This window comes from Helianthus annuus, chromosome 16 (genome assembly GCF_002127325.2).
Source record: "Helianthus annuus cultivar XRQ/B chromosome 16, HanXRQr2.0-SUNRISE, whole genome shotgun sequence".
NCBI lineage: Eukaryota > Viridiplantae > Streptophyta > Magnoliopsida > Asterales > Asteraceae > Helianthus > Helianthus annuus.
Window position 1 is genome coordinate 36,151,385 of NC_035448.2, and position 17,787 is coordinate 36,169,171.

Consider the following 17,787-nt stretch of genomic DNA (forward strand, 5'->3'; position numbering starts at 1 on the left):
CAGAGCTTCAATCAAGCGTAAGCTGAACAACAACAACAACAACAACAACAACAACAACAACAACAACAACAACAACAGTGACGGAGCTGAGTACTAGCGAATCTTCTTCGAGCAAGACGTATTGCGACGGTTTCAACACCCATCTCCCCAAAAATCAAAAACCTAAATTCCAAATCAAAAACCCCCCAAAAATCCCCAAAACCAAAAATATAAAAAACCGACGGTGGTGGTGTGTCTCCGACGAGCTCCGGTGGCGGAGGAGCACGGCTGCGGCGGTGATTGTGGCGGTGATGATGATAAACTGATGATGATGATGATGACGGATAACCGACGGTGGTGGTGTGTCTCCGACGAGCTCCGGTTAGTGAGCTGGGTTTTATTTCTTTTACTCAGATCCGGCGGTGGTGGTGTGTCTCCGAGGAGCTCCGTTAGATTTGGTGGTGATGATTGTGGCAGTGATGTTGGTGGAGGAGGAGTTGAAGGGGATGGCGGCGGTTCTGGTGGGGAGTGGTGACAGTGGCTGTGAAGGTGGAGGTGAAGGGTATGGCGGCGGTGGTGGTGCATCTCATCTCCTCCGCAGATGGAGAGAGAAGAGAGAGAGAAGAGAGCGAGAGAGAGTGAGGGAGGAAGAGAGAGAGTGCAGTTTTAATTTAATATATTTTCTATTTTTACAAAATAGTCCCAATCTATATATTAGTTACATAATAGCCCCTTAAATGGTGAAATTACAATAGTACCCTCATGTGCCTTGCACATGATCAGTTTTAACCAAAAAATCTAACTGGGTTTGGCCTAAAGGACATAACGTGCAAGATTTGCAAACATTAAGGACAAAACTCATCAATTTTAAAGACAAAGAACAGCGCCTGCAATTTGGGACATACATAAAGGACAAAACTTGTAATTTACTCAAAAAAAAACTAACTATAATAAAAATCTGTTTTATCTATGTTCTAGTAAATGACAAGCATTGATTGGATGTTAAAATAAATAGTAAATGTGTGTCTACGGAGTAATTTGTAAATTAATAGAGTGATAATGATAATGATAATAGCTGACCTGAGAGATTATGTTTTCACTTAAAACAATGCCGGATAAACTAAACAATTTTTTGAGTATTCTAAAATAAACGATCTTTTTTAGTTTTTTACCTAAGACAACATATCCGAACATCCTCATGTATATTCTTACATAAGTTACATTTGTGTGATTTATAGGGTTTTTATCTCCGTAATTAACAAAGGCTTGTAAAACATATTTTAAGATTAAAAAAAATTATAAAACTAATAATGTAATTTATTATCCCCATCACATTTATTGCTAACATTCATCTAACTATCTAAAAGTCAAGGTCTTTCACTTAAACCTTTAAACCCTTTTAACTACATATAAAATTATAAATCTCGAGATAGCCATCAACGACACAATTACTATATGCAATATTTAACATTATATAAGTTGTGGGATGTATCATATGCCTACGTCTTCTTTACATATAAAAACTCTACTCTCTTTTCCACATTCACATTACCATTCACAACCCTCTCTTAAACGGCTTGTTTCAGTCAACGCCGCCGCCGTGCACAGCCGTCACACATGGACGGAGACGGCGGATGCTCACCGACATCCAGCGGCGCTGACAAAAGAAAGAAACGGGACGTCGAAAAACCCTACCGAGGGATAAGGATGAGGAAGTGGGGAAAGTGGGTGGCTGAGATACGGGAACCCAACAAACGTTCCCGTATCTGGCTCGGCTCTTATTCCTCGCCCATAGCCGCGGCTCGTGCCTACGACACCGCGGTGTTCTACCTCCGTGGGCCCTCTGCCCAGCTCAACTTCCCTGACTCCATTGCAGATGATGGTTATCTTCATGACCTATCTGCTGCTTCCATCAGAAAGAAAGCCACTGAAGTGGGAAGTAAAGTGGACGCGCTACAAATGCAAATCGGCGGCTCAAGCGAGCCGCCGATTGGATCATGTTCAGGCCGGGTTTACATAAACCCGGACCTGAATGAGTACCCGAGTCCAGAATCTTCAGATGAGAATTAAAGGTGAGGGAAGGAATCAAGAATTCAAGATTATTAATTTGTTGATATGGATGGAATATAAAGGGATTATTATTTCGTATGTTTTTTATTTTTATTTTTTAAGATAGAAGATAGTTTATAAGCCGAAGGATTATACTTGTTCATCATGTTGTTCTAATGCTATGGTTTACTTGGTTAATTAATCAAGAAGAAATTAGATGCAAAAGTAATCTGTAATTAAGATGGACAGTCATACTTTGATTGGTTTCTTACCCTCGTTAAGATTGTTAGATAAGTTTATTTTTTTAACGAGACTAGGTGAAGATGTTGGCATAGATGCAAGTTTAATGTATAATTAAGGTGCACTTGGTTTTGCTATTTAAAAATGGGTAGCGGTACAACTTTTTGTCTGTTTATCTTCTATTTGAGTGTAATTTCCGTTTGAAGAGTTATTGGGATATTAACAAAAATAAAATACCACATATAGGGTGGAGTAATGTATAAATGATTTATACGTGTAAAGAGTAAACACACACGTTATAATATATGTGTATTTTAGAGTGATAGTAGACGTGTTTGTTTGATTATAAGTGATCTTGGACGTGTAATTATAATAGGTTGGGCCCATTGTTGTAATTGTAGAATTCGTTGTAATTACAAAATCAACATTAAAAATTGGAGTTAATTACATGAATGATCCCTGTGTTTTATTGCAAATTTGGACCTTAAAACTTTGAAATTACAGATGCTCATACTAGTATGAATTCCATACCACTAGGAGCATTGTTGTAACTTGGGATATTGGTGAAATCTGTGCTAAACATTTATTATTTTTATATACTTCATTTTGTTTTCAGAAGTACTCAAAGAATCAAGAATATATTATTTTAATTTGTGTATGGTATCACTATATTTTTCTTGATGTTGATGTACCATTGATAACAAAATAGCGTCCAGACTAATTACAATACACAACGATATGTTTAAACTAATTACAATAAAGCGTTAACTTTAGAATGATACATCTAAGGTTAAAATGTCTAATATAAGAATGAACTAGTTACAAGTATGCGTCCAACCAAGTTTAAAACCGCTTGTTTAAATATGGGTGCAAGTACCCTCACCCGTAAAGTCACCAAATGTTGTGTTGATATCCTTCATACGCTTTGCATATTGATACCCCTTTATACACACAAGCACGAAGTGAGCGAGTAAGAAGGATTAAAGATGTGACATTTGTACATGCGCGAGTTTAAAGGAAAAAATAGTTGCTTCTATTCACGTGTTTTGACACATGTATCACTAGAACCAAACGGTCAATTCATTCATGAGACCATGAAAAAATTAGACGATCATTGTAGTATTTAGATACATTGTTTTGACAGTTCCAAACGCATCTTTATATTCAGCAAATATAAGACATTTTAAGAAAAATCATTTAGACACACTTAAATTAGAAAAGAAATGGATTGGATTGTATGATATAACTTTTAGAAAATGAATGAATGTGTATCAACATTATCAGGGATTAAAAAGCTTGGTGAAATTTTTCTAAATAAATTAAAACTATTCACGGGTCTTCCAGCTATATTTGACTTCTGTCAGTTACAATTTTATCAATGTTTTAATCATTTTTATTTGATCTTTTCGTTTCTATATTTATTTATACCAGTTTTTTTAGGTCGCGAGCAAATAGTAATGTAAAACAAACGTGATTTAAAAATAAAGCATGTTGTTTAGAAAGTCAATCCATTAGAACGGCTTAATTTATCATCGTATCGTTTTATGATACCAGATAAATACCTTATTTAGAGTACAACTTCGTTTTTAACAAAAGTTATAACAGAATATTGGGGAAAATATCAAGCACAACTACGTACTTAAGTTTTTATAAAAAAGTTATAAACGTAAATTATTAAAGAAGTATCAAATTTATCGATAAATTAATATATGGTTTAAAAAAGAAAAAAAAAGAATTATTTAAAAAATGGTATAGGAAATATATGGTTTTTAAAAAAGGGAAAAAATTAAAAATATGTTATTAAAAGTAAATATAATAAGAAACTATTATAATATATTAAATAAAAGAAAAAAACTATATATTGTTATAAAAATAAAATTACTATTTATCGTTCATCGTCAACGGATACCAAAAAATACTTTATTTAGAATACAACTTTGTTTTAACAAAACTTATAACAGAATGTCGAGGAAGAATTAAGCACAACTACGTATTGAAGTTTTTAGAAAAAAACTATAAACGTAAATTATTAAACATGTATCAAATTAATCGATAAATTAATATATGTTCTAAATAAAGAAAAAAGAATTATTAAAAAATGGTATAGGAAATATATAGTTTTAAAAAAGGAAAAAAATTAAAAATATGTATTAAAAGTAAATATAATAATAAACTATTATAATATTTTAAATAAAAGAAAAACAAAAAACATATATTATTATAAAAATAAAGTTACTATTCATCGTTTTTCGTCAACAAAATTTATATAATATATAATATAATATATAATTATATAATAGGATTTTACTTATACATCATTATGTTTTATTTTTTTACACTTAGATATTACCAAACTTTGTACTTACAAAATTTTAAAGACATGTCACTTTTGTAGAGAGTAAATATATGTTACGTAATTTATCTAGGCTTTAATATTATTGTCTTTAGTTCAAGAGTCATTATGTATGGTGTTTATTGTAATTGCATACTCTATTTATTTAGGTATTTGATTGAAAGAAGATTACCATCTATGCTTTTGATATTAAGTTGTTCTTCTTCTTTTTAGCTTTTCTACATTAAGTTCTATATTGATCAACCTCATACCACTAGCGTCTAGGTAAAAAAAGATTTGAACGGAGAATGTTACTTTCTTCATACTCGCTCCTAACTTACATTAAAATCTATTGATTGCCTAGAAATGAACCGAAAACCTCACATCTAAGACACTCGCAACTCTCTGTCATATGGGTTAGTCGATTATACAATGGCATCTATGTAATTATATATGGATACATTTTAAAACTTTAGTTTGAGTAAACTGCAATTTTGGTCCATGTGGTTTAGGCACTTTTGTCATTTTAGTTCAAATCTCAAACTTTTTAAATCTGGTTATCTGTGGTTTCACTTTTATTGTCATTTTAGTCCAAAATGCCAATAAAAGTAAACCACGGGTACCCAAATTTAAAAAGTTTGAGACTTGGACTAAAATGGCAAAAGTGTTTAAACCATAGGGACCAAAATGGCAGTTTACTCCTTTAGTTTAGTTTGCCTTTTATCAACCTCTTTTTTTCGCATTTTTATTTTATTTTGTGTTTATTGTTTTATTATATAAAATAGTATAGTTACTTTTTTTTTGAACCACTAAATTTGTACACTTAGGAATTAGACCTCCTTTTCTACTATCTTACATTCTAACTTATCAATACCATTCACTAGACTATTTTCAAATGGATAAAAATATGTTAATTACCAAACAAAAAGCTTGTAGTTTGTTGAACGAATGGTTATGTAGGTTGAGAAAGCAAATTCCATTTCAACTACTTAACGAAACTGTTATTAATTATATTTAACAAAAAACAAAAACATAAATAAGTAACTAAACACTAGAATATTATAAAACGTAAGCCTGCAACTTCTGTCATGACTACTGACAAACTTAAATAAACTAGTACTATCCAATCATTGATAAGAAACTCTGGCTAGTTAGGGGGACGGAACACTGAAGCGGGTAGGAGATGCGGCTTCGAACCCATGGGATAACACTGCCGCCACCCTCTAGCGTAGGCGTTAAGGATACTTTGTCTGGGTTAAGTTTGCCGTTAGCGTAAGGGGTTGAGGGTTAGGATGTTGGAGAGTTTAAGGTTTAGGGTGTGTGTGATTGGTGGGTGGAGTAAAAGAGTGGTGTCTATGGTTCTTGTGTACTTGTGGGTAGGCGCCGCCAGTGTTTTGTGTTTTTAAGGTACTTGGGTTAACAATTGACATGACATCGCAGGATTGATCGAGGAGCCCATTTCCCCCTATCTATTATAAAGTTGCAATTATTTCATTTTCCCGCCCAAACTCTCATTCGCGTCTCTTTTTATTTTTCGCTGAAGAAAACCCTAAATCTTCAACGTCAATCATTCAGCCTCACAATTTTCCTCATAAGGTGATTCCTGATTTCCCATCTCAAGGCTTCTTCGTTGTCTTCAACATTTTTTGCCTTTTCACTCTCAAGGAACCATAGATCTGGATTGGAAGCAACCCGTTTTTTCTCTCTATCTTTAATATTCTAAAGCTACGATGATTCCAAACACTAACAGATAGTGTATTTTTTATTTGTGTGAATCCATTATTCATCTTTTAGGGTTTTTAGAAAATCCACTTTCAAGAAACTAAGCAAAGCGGGCCTGATTTCTCCGATTACGTTTGAAAGCAACCCGGTAAGTGGGACTTCAATCTACTAACGTATAACAACCCTCCTAAAATATTTCCGACACCCCTAATATATTTAGAGTATCCCTATACGTCCTAAAATACACCCCGTATACGAAAACCGGTCCCAAATACCTTTATATCATTAAAAGTTAAATTAAAATCAAATTTTAAAGTCTCTCGCGGGCCGCGAAGACTTGCTCTTCTTCTTACGCGGGCCGCGACAGCTGGTCACTAGGGCGAGCCCCCAGGCTGCCACATGTCACCACTCGTGTCAAACCTAGTTCAACGAATCAACAAAGCTAAAACCTACACCCCTAGCTCGCGGGCCGCGAAGGCTAACCCTTCGACTTACGCGGGGCGCGAGAAACGGTCTGATCAGCCCTATAAATACCTTCGATCAGCCTCAGTCCCAACTCGCTCAAACTTTTCGAATTCTCTCTCAATTTCTCTATAGTATACATAATTCCCGGACATTATACCCCCTAATTAACGAAGTTCTGACTCCTTGTAAGTATTTTAACCCCCGGTTACGTATTAGATACGCTGCCCGATTGATCAAGTGCTCCGTAACGGCTGTCGAGGTTCTGCCCGACGTAGTCGTTGGAGTTCTGTCTCGGGGAGGGTATAACTAATGTAAATATTGGGTTATTATACTAACACGTGTGCATTGTGTAATTAATAGATAATCACAAAGGAAAACCCTAAATTAGAAAAGTGAGTAATCTCCTTTTTGTAAACTATTTTTACAAAACCTTATATATTTCACAATGTGATTAGCAGTGATTGAGTCTTTGTAATTCTTCAATTACTGCCGGTATGTTGGGGTTTTGTATACAAAATGTGGAACACGTTACCATTGGACAAAGAGAACCTTCTGGGGTAACCCAGTTGGCCAGCCTCACCCACCCTCTCCCTAGAGGTCCCGGGTTCGAATCTTGGTGTTCGCATCCCCACGGCCAAGCTCTTCGTTCTCGGTTGGGTATTCAGCCCCAAGCAGCTATGAGGCTAAGCTAGCTTGTGGAGTGTGATCACTCCAGCGGTTGGGAGGACCGTGGAATACCCCCTACCATTGGACAAAGAGTTAGCCAATGTGTAATATGACCCACCAGTCAGGATTGACAGTACTGAATGAGTAATTGTGTAGATATAAACATTATAATCGCTTTCAATACTGTGAAATTGATAAAACTCTTATTGATTAAATTGGGATTCACTCACCAGTATTTCCCACTGACAAAATATTTTTAAACGCGTTTCAGGTAACAAAATGTGAAAGCCAAATAGAAGCCAGCTGGACAGCACTAAAGGCTTGGAAAAAGTGGCTATAAAAGTTACCTAAATAAAGAAGATGTTTTATTTCAATAAAATATGGTTATCCATATAAATCAGTTTGTAATAAAACTTGGGTTTATCCCAATATATTTATTAATAGAAAATGTGGTGTTTTACTTTGATAAAATATTTCCTAACTATGGTCCTGATAAAATTTCTGCTGCCAAAATTGATAAACACCGATACCACTGAATCTGATCTCGCGGCAGTGCGTTCCCGGATAATTAAGGGGACGGGGGTTGCGACAGAAGGTGGTATCAGAGCTAAGCGACTGATTTTGCCACAGAAGTGTTCTGCTGACACCAAAATTTTATTCTTTATGTTAGGAAATAATCTACGGAATTACATGCATATCTGTATATTATTGTTTTGTGTTATTTGACAATTTGTTAGTTTACAGTATGAGCGACCAAGGACCTTCAGACGCTTACTGTCAGTTGTCCAGCTCACCTAGGGACGAAGGCACCTCTTCACAGCCTAACCCCTCGGGGTATTCGGCTGATATCGAAGATGGGATATTCGTGTTCAAAGCACAATCTGAAAATCCATTCCCTCCCAAGAAGAGAGGATGGTTCAGCAGAGGAGCTCACAAACGTAGAAAAAGGATGAAAAAGTTACAGCAGCAGAGAGCCTTAGCAGCTGCGAATAGAGAAATGAACTCTCAGGATATGATCAATAGGAGACTGGCAAACTTCCACATACTAGCAACCACAGTCGCCGACCCGAATCTAGAACAACTCATAGCACCCCATCCGTCACCACTGTTTCCCACACAACCTATGGAAATTGAAGCCAACCCAGAAAACCAAATCCCAATGCCTGCTTTTGACACAGCTGAGATTCCTAGAGTACCAGCACCCCATCCCCCAGACTATGACCCATGGTTTGATGACAATAGGTCGTATTCAGCCCTGTATCCACCAGAGGAACCCATACAAAACCCAATAGCAACCTACCCAGACCTGGACCCTCTAGACCCATATTATGATAATGATCAATACATCAGGGAAATTCTAGAGAACCCTTACCCTTACGAAGAACCCATGCCCCAATTCCCAGACCCGATACCAGCACCCGCACCCCCATGAGCACTGAAAATGTGCAAGAACTCCGAACCTTTGGTGAGGAGATTTTAGAAGGAAGTGAAATGATGAGGCAGATAGGGGAACGACTCGTCTGGAAATATGGCGAGCGCAATATGCAATTCTGGATGAACCCCTATCAGGGATAGTAGTAATAGTAATAATAATAATAATAATAAAATATATATGTGTGTCTGTTTGAAATTTTTTTTAATATATAGATAAATAACTACGGATGCATACTAGTATTGTAATTTTAGATTTCAGTTCCAGTTTGTACTAGACGCAAAATATATAAAATAGAGTAAAAGTCGCAATGACAACGATTTTGGATCAATATGCTTGTGATGTGATTGTTTGTATTGGATATTGTCTTTTGATATTAATACGTGGTAATGTTTAAAATTCAGATGGACAACGAAGTGAACCAGGAAAACCAGAATAACGATAATCAGAATAACAATAATAATGGAAACCAAGTGGATAATAGTGTCATCCAACACATAGTGGCACAAGGGATTATAGACGCAATGCCATATATTATTAAAACGGTTAAGGAAGCGGATAATAAAAGTAATAATGGCAGTAAACGACCACCTACTCAACCTGAACACAGCGTAAACAATGGACCAATACGTCAAGTGCCCATTCCAAAAAGAAGAAGAACCATATCTTATGGTTGTTCTTACAAGGAATTCTGGTCCTGTAAACCAACATAATTCTCAAGCAATGAAGAAGCCATTGCAGCTCTACGCTGGATAGAAAAGACTGAGGCATTCTTAAAAATAAGCAAGTGCGAAGAAGAGGATAAGACAATGTTTGCCTCTAATCTGTTTAAGAACTCAGCTTTAGAATGGTGGAACACTATCCTCCAATCTAGGGGAAGTGACCGAGTCTACAATATGGAATGGAATGAGTTTAAGGATATGGTGGAAAGGAAATTATGTCCTCCTAATGAAAAGGAACAGATAGCAAATAAGTTCTTAAACCTTAGAATGACTGGAGTGGATAGTAAAGGTTACACTACTACATTCTTCGAATATGCTAGAATAGTGCCAACCCTTGCATCACTAGAACCTGTATTAATCTCTCGTTACATCTGGGGATTAATCAGTGAGATTAGGCATGTAGTCAAGGAAGCTAGACCACAAACTATAGAAGAAGCAGTAAAATTAGCAAATACCTTGATTGATGAATTAGTGCGTACACGAGAGGAGGATCAGAGGAGGAACCTAGCTCAAAGGCTTACCCAAGAATTTCGCTATGGAAATTCCAACTGTGGGAAAAATATAGCTTCTACCTCTGCACCTTACTGTAAGGCCTGCAAGAAAAAGCATTCAGGAAAATGCTCCACTTACTGCAACTTCTGCAAAATACCGGGACACAAAGAAGAAGACTACAGGAAGAAACCTAACAACAGGGTATGCTACAACTGTGGAGAACAAGGTCATATCAAGCCAAACTGTCCACAGCTAGCTCCGGCCACAAACAACAAGACTACTAAAAATACTAGAGCATTTGTTCTGACTGCAGAAGAAGCAAAGATGATCCCGGACGTGATCGCCGGTACGTTCTTAGTTAATGATGTTTTTTCTAAAGTATTATTTGACTCTGGTGTGAACCAAAGTTTTATTAATACTTCCTTTTTGCAAACTTCTCAATCAACCATTAACTAAACTTCAACAAGAATTTCTAGTAGAAACAACAAATGGGGAAACCATTAAGATCGCTGAAATCTTGCAGGGAGCAAGAATAGAATTTCTAAATCAAAAGTTTATTGCAAAACTTTATCCAATGAATCTGGTAGGATTTGATGTTGTGTTAGGAATGGATTGGTTAGTAGCCAATAAAGCCAGTATTTTATGTGATCAAAAGTCAATCCAAGTAAATTCACCAAAGGGTGAAAAGATCACAATTAAAGGAGATAAGCCATCTAGATCTACGAAATTCATCTCTGTGATGAAAACAGCCAGTTATGTAAGGAAAGGATCATTAGTGTATTTGATTTCCATAATCATTAACACTAAAGGAAAAGAACTGAAAGATATTCCCATAGTATCTCAGTTTCCAGATGTGTTTCCAGAAGAATTACCAGGACTACCGCCGGACAGGGAAGTTGAATTTAGAATTCATCTGTTACCAGGGACAACACCAATTGCCAAAGCACCCTACCATTTAGCACCGGCAGAAATGCAAGAGTTAAAGAAACAGTTAGACGAACTGTTGGAGAAATGATTCAAACAGCCAAGTTCATCGCCATGGGGAGCACCGATCTTATTCGTCAAAAAGAAAGACGAGTCAATGCGTATGTGCATTGATTACCGTGAATTGAATAGAGTCACGATTAAAAATCGGTACCCATTACCAAGAATCGATGGTCTGTTTGATCAATTGCAAGGAGCTCGATTTTTCTCTAAGATCGATTTACGCTCAGGATATCATCAATTAAAGGTACAGGAAGAGGACATACCTAAGACCGCATTTAGAACAAGGTATGGCCATTATGAATTTACTGTCATGCCATTTGGTTTAACCAATGCCCCAGCCGTATTTATGGACATGAACCGAATATGTAAGCCATATTTGGATAAATTCATAATTGTCTTTATAGATGATATTCTCATTTACTCTAAGAGTAAAGAGGAACATGCAGCGCATCTGCATGCCCTTCTGAATTTGCTAAGAAAAGAAAAGCTTTATGCTAAATTTTCAAAATGTGAATTTTGGTTAGAAGAAGTACCGTTTCTTGCGCAGTTAGTCAATCATGAAGGAATTCATGTGGATCCCACAAAGATTGAGGCAATTACTAAATGGAAAACCCCTGAGTCACCACTTGAGGTTAGAAATTTCCTAGGATTGTGTAACACCCCGAAAATATAAAACTTTATATTAGAATTATAAAGTATAAAATAAACAAGAATTAACTAACTAGGAATTTATGACCTAGTTAACTACAAGTCTTCAAGTAACCTATAATAGGGTTAAAACAACCAAACTATAAGTTAAACAAAAGTAGAGGGACCAAATTAATAAAAACTAAAACTTAAATGATCAAATAAGAAATAACTCACCAAACACACACATGCGGGTGTGTTGGGATCGATCAGAAAAGGAGGGCGACCAGGGGTTTCCTTCAAACCGTAAAATTCTCACAAAATTCACAAATTGAAGCCTCTAATCTGCTCTAAATCAAGTTTCGAACGTAGTGATCACCTTGTTGCAAGGATCAAAAGGTATGCAAAATTGTGGTATTTTGTTGCATCTTGAATTTTAGGTTAAATGTGAAAAACGAAAATTTAGCTTGATTACTTGATGCATGGATGAAATTAGAAGCAATATGATGTTTAGGGATAAAACCCTCGATGAATTCTTGTAGAAATTTAGTATGATAATTCTAGAGATTTTAATCACCATTGTAGGTGACTATTGAGTTAGTAGAAACTAGATAAACACTAGGATTGTGAATACTATTCTAGTGAAAACTGAATTCATGTGTTAAAATTCGGTATTATTGAGGTTGAAAGTTAGTACAAATCGCCTAATCGAAGTAAATGTAGGTGAAACTAACATGCCAAGAACCTAGTAATGATTATGTAAGGATTTGACCAGCTAGGTGTTTGTTAAAACGCCTAAGTGAGGAATAAAATGTTTAGAATCGAATAAAAACGCAGATTTGAATATCATAATGAATTGTCCATTATGGATTATGAAAGAGTTCTAAATTGATGATACACGCTTGAAGGGCACACTTTGAAGGTACGCGACTTATAGTTTTGCTACATTATGTTTAATTGTTGGTTTTACGTTGTTATATTGAAATTTGGTAAACAAGAAAAACCGTTAAGTCACGAAAGTGACAAAGTGCATTAGACAAGTAAAACGGTCAAAACATGAGTTAGAAATAGAGTTTGGATGTGTCTAGCAATGGGGATACCCATTCGGCACCCAAACGGGTCAAAACAAGTTGTGTTACAAACATAGAAACTAATAGCCATCACTTTTGACTGGTTATGTATTAAGCGTAGGTCGTGTAACGGACACGCAAATCCGTTTCAAGAGTATGACCCCTTGTAGAGGGATTATAGTTCGGAACATTCACTTTTCGAATGATTCTGAAAGGCATGGTTAAATCCTTGAAAATAAGTGTTGCTGCATATGTCTGTCGACTTCGTCTTGTATCGAGTCTTGTAATAGGAATGATAGATCTGAGCTCAAAGTACGAGAAATTAAGGTTTTGAGAGTTGAGAGTTCATTTCGCACGAAATGACAACTAGCTATTTCGTACGAAATGGCAATCAGCCATTTCGCACGAAATGCCATTTGCCTATTCCGTGCGAAATCACTTGTCTATAAATACCTAGCTTGAGATTTCATTTGTAAGGATTTCTGATTCCGGTACCGAAGTGCTGCCGACGTGTCATTTGATCTATAATAGTGTTAAATCAATTAACAAGACAATTGAAAAGTGAATCAAGCTGTTTCCAAGTCTATATCATTGAATTCCGCCTTTGATATGGATTAGAACTTTTCTGATAGACTCGTTTAGATCGATTCTCGATCCTACAAGTGGTATCAGAGCTCAGGAGGAAGAGTTCTTGCAAAATCAGCCTGATTTCACCAAAATTTCTGTCTTCTACACCTTCTTTTCAAAATTAAACAAAATTTCTCGGTTAAAATGGATTGATTTTCTCATAAAACGTGCAAAACACAGTTTTAATGAATCCATGAAAGAATTGGACTTAAAATCGATCTAAAAATTGGTAAATTTGTTCATTTCGTTTGAAAACATACTCGAATGCATGACATCAGCAGCATTTCGTACGAAATGATTAATTTCGTTTGAATCAGAGAATTCATTTCGCACGAAATCAACATCTGGGATTTCATTTCGTACGAGATCAACCATTTGGACTTCATTTCGCACGAAATAGACACTGAGTTTTTCATTTCGTACGAAATAGACTTTCATTTCGTACCAGAGAATCATTTCGCTTGAAACCTGCATTTCGTGTGAAAGTGTCATTCCGCTTGAAGAGGCTATTTGCACCAAAATTGAATTCGCACCAATAGTCCATTTCGCACCAAGTCATTTCGTTTGAGATATCATTTTGTGTGAATTTACATTTTGCTTTAATCTTGTGAATTTAAGTAACAGGTTATCGAAACATAGAAGAGGAATTTTATAATGCATTTGCTACTGCTCCAGCTACTCCAGTTTCAGTTGTCGAGAATCTTGAAATTGAAAATGAAACGGGAACGTCTCAAAAGCCTCCTAAACTTATGTACATCGAGGATTTTAAAGGATGGCAAAATCGTTTTGAAAACTGGGTGCAAGCCTATAAGTTTGATGCATGGTGCTCATTGGAGGTAGATTACGTTAAACCGAAAAATGAACATGGGATTAAAAAAGCTTTTAGTGACTTTTCAGCAGCTGAGAAATTGAAATACACCAGTGAAAAAATGATGATTAGTCTTCTCCATGTAACGCCCTCAACACGTTTTAACCAAAATCGTCGCAGCTGAAATATGAGTCATAAAATTTCTTTTCTTGACAATCACACAACTTATTAATAAACCATTCTAATCGACTTGATTTAAATCTTTTACATTATTCATACCTAATCAAGAAAATTACATTACAAATGGTTTCCAACATGTGATCACATCCCCGTACAATCCTTGATCTTAACTCGACCCTCGATCACTAGTCCGTCGTGAATATCCGACTAACCTGCGGTCACCCGACACGTTAATAATTGGTGACATCATATTCATTAGTATAAAGACATAAAAATATACATAGCAATCTATCATTTTATACAACTCCGATATAATATTCTTTTGAATTCATTCGTTACACTAAGCGTCCAATCTTTGTAAGCCCAATACTTACGTATCTGCATTATTGTTCCATTCTCAAGGCACACCATTAGTAACGACTATTTAAACATGTTAGAGCCATATATAAGCATATATACAAGATCTTTTCTTTCATGCACAACAAATCCTACTTCATGGATAAGTACCTACACATGTATGTTAATCCACATTTCATACCTACATACATACATGCATACATACAAACATACATACATACATACTTTATTCCTTTGTGTACATTCAATCCCATTTAATACATACGTACATACTTTCATATATTTATACTCATACATTTATTTACATACACCCGAAAACATACATGCAAACATAAACACGTATATACGTACATGCTTTCATACTTACATATAGTTATACAATGCATATAACATAGTTAGATAGCCTTCACACAAGTTTGGAGTTGAAGAATGCGAAAAATATGAAAGAACCAGCCATTGGCGCAAGAAGAAACCCATCTGGCGCAACCTTATGCCAGTTCTAGCGTAATACAGAAGACATCAGTCAGGGGCGCAACCTTGTGCCAGGGGGGCGCAACCTTGCGCCTGGTTCAGACCTGCAACTTTCAGCTTAACGAAATTTTACAATTTTGGTCATAACTTTCTCATTTCTTGTCCGTTTAACCTCCCGTTTCTTCCCACATGACCGTAAATTGGTCCTCTATCATAAGGACTCAAAATATAACATCCGGATTAAGGAAATTTCTTAACCTATAAGCTTTCGGCTAAATATTCAATTACGAATTATTCGACCCGTTCATGTTTTTAATAAACAACTCCTATCTTTATGCCCAAAACTCACATGAACGTTATAACTATAAAACTTTTACATTATCCGGAGTGTCGTACATGGGGTTTATGAACCCGATTCCTGGTATACGTTAAACTTATTCGTTTCAATCAATTTTACGTAATTGAACTATATTAGCACAATTTCCTTACACGAAATTGTTCCCTTTAGTCATAACTCAAACCAAGTCTTTTTGCCCATTAACCCGTTTCCCCGCTTCTCGGTTCGTGCACTTAAAAGGAATTCAACCCATTATCCGGTTACAATACCGTCATCATAACTTATGCAAATCATACCGTAATTTAATAACCCTCATTTTGACCCGTTTGGTCCACTTAGCGGACACCTCCACTTCTATATACCCAAACCTTTCTAGATTCCAATTTCATTCTTAATTAAACTAACACCCATCCATACTTTAATACACTAAGAAGTGATTCCGTAAAATCACTCACTTAATACTCTTTCTTGATATTATCATCAAAACAATGTTTCGACATATCTACTAACAATTTTCTTGCAATTAATCACTTTACTAATAAAGAGGGAGTCCGGGAAATTACTTACCTCGTGCGTCCGAATTTACACAAAGCTTCCGTGTTTACCTTCGACCCGTGTCGCTTCCATATTTGTGCTCATGTTGAAATGACTCCTATCCGTACATGTCGTCACATTCATAACACGGTTAGCTTACATACATTCATTCGTTCGGCTTTCAAATCATGCAATATTTGACTTTCGTTAGTTTATTAGCACATGTATGGGATATGTATCATCATGTTTCATTACTACCATACACAGCACATAAATTAGTTAGTTCATAACGAATAAGTTCTTGCATACGAATTTTTACCTTCTAACTACAATCCTATACGTAATCCATTCTCCTTTTAGATTACACCATTAATTTACATAACAATTACATTCACGCATCATTCGCTTTCCATAACACATTTCACAAATTATTAACTTTACATTTTCCATATACAATGCAAGACTTCCTAATTCATTCAAAATTTACAAAATTCACCATTCAAGCATTTAATCGAACACTTGGTGTGCATACAATATTTTAAGCACTATGTACATGTGCTTTATGCATAACCTACTCATTCACACCACACTTGATCAATTCAACCAATTTCAATTAGCTTCTTAGCCTACATAAAGAACATCTACCAAAACTCTACTACTTATACATTCATCTTTCAATTTCTCATAAGTTTCATCATCTAAGAATTGCTAAAATCTTATCATGTAACTAGCACAAGTGGGTTTTACTTCAATCTTTTGATATAATCAAATTCAAAGATAATTCGCATTCTACATAATGATATTAACCCACATACAAACTCAAATTCATACAATTTTCACGGATTAATCAAAACCCACTTAACAAAAAGCATCAAAACATAAAATTGAACTCACCTTTTGATCAATACACTTAGATTAAACTATATCTAGCCTCATGCATTCGATCTCTTCTCTAATTCAGCTTCAATTCTTGAGTTCTTGTATGGAATTAAAGGAGAAGGGTTTCCCTTGCTCCTGACCCTTTCTCGTGACCCACACACCTCACACACAATCACTGTGTTTTAATTCCTTTTAATTATAAAATTTACACATTTAGTCCCAGAACAAGCTTTCATTGTCATTCTTGTATAATCCTTCTATGTTTATAACTTCCTTCATATTTATTTAGAACTTAGCTAATTATCTAAAACATTTAACACCAAAATAATTTATTAATAATTTTGGGGTGTTACAAATCTACCCCCCTTAAAGGAGGTTTCATCCCCGAAACCTATCTCATACCTGATGTTGTCTCTTCATTACACTTATTTAAAGTGCTTCTTACGTGCTAGATACACTAGGGATCTTGGCTAAAGATTTCGTTCACGAACAACATGATCGTACGCATTATTCCTTCCTTCTTGAATTAAGTAATTTACTTTCACATACACATAATTGATCGGAACTTATCCCGGGTCTTTGTTAGTGTCATTACACTTTATAGTGCTAGTTCTTAGCACATTTCATTACTAACGGTTCATTCACCATTCTATCAGTTACACAGCCTAAGTTTTATGACTTGTTTCTTAGCTTCTAAATAAACATAATACACTTATGTTTCTACTTATTCGAAATATTTCAATTCATTTCATTCTATTCATATATCATCTATGGTGTTTCCTTTGATCATCATAAACAAATCCCAACTTTC

The 17,787-nt window shown here is 35.6% G+C and overlaps 1 protein-coding gene and 1 long non-coding RNA gene across 2 annotated transcripts; one reads left to right on the forward strand and one right to left on the reverse strand.

The window, feature by feature from the left end:
• The first annotated feature begins 1,477 nt into the window (after window positions 1-1,477).
• LOC110917525 (ethylene-responsive transcription factor ERF010) lies at window positions 1,478-2,253 on the forward strand. The gene has a single exon (XM_022162060.2). The coding sequence runs from the start codon at window positions 1,597-1,599 to the stop codon at window positions 2,047-2,049; it is 453 nt and encodes a 150-aa protein (XP_022017752.1). The 5' UTR covers window positions 1,478-1,596; the 3' UTR covers window positions 2,050-2,253.
• A 12,220-nt stretch (window positions 2,254-14,473) lies between these two features.
• LOC110917948 lies at window positions 14,474-17,116 on the reverse strand. The gene is made up of 3 exons (XR_002580964.1): window positions 16,992-17,116; window positions 16,131-16,215; window positions 14,474-14,610 (listed from the first exon to the last, which is right to left on the reverse strand). It is a non-coding gene; the product is annotated as an uncharacterized LOC110917948 (long non-coding RNA).
• Between the last annotated feature and the right edge of the window lie 671 nt (window positions 17,117-17,787).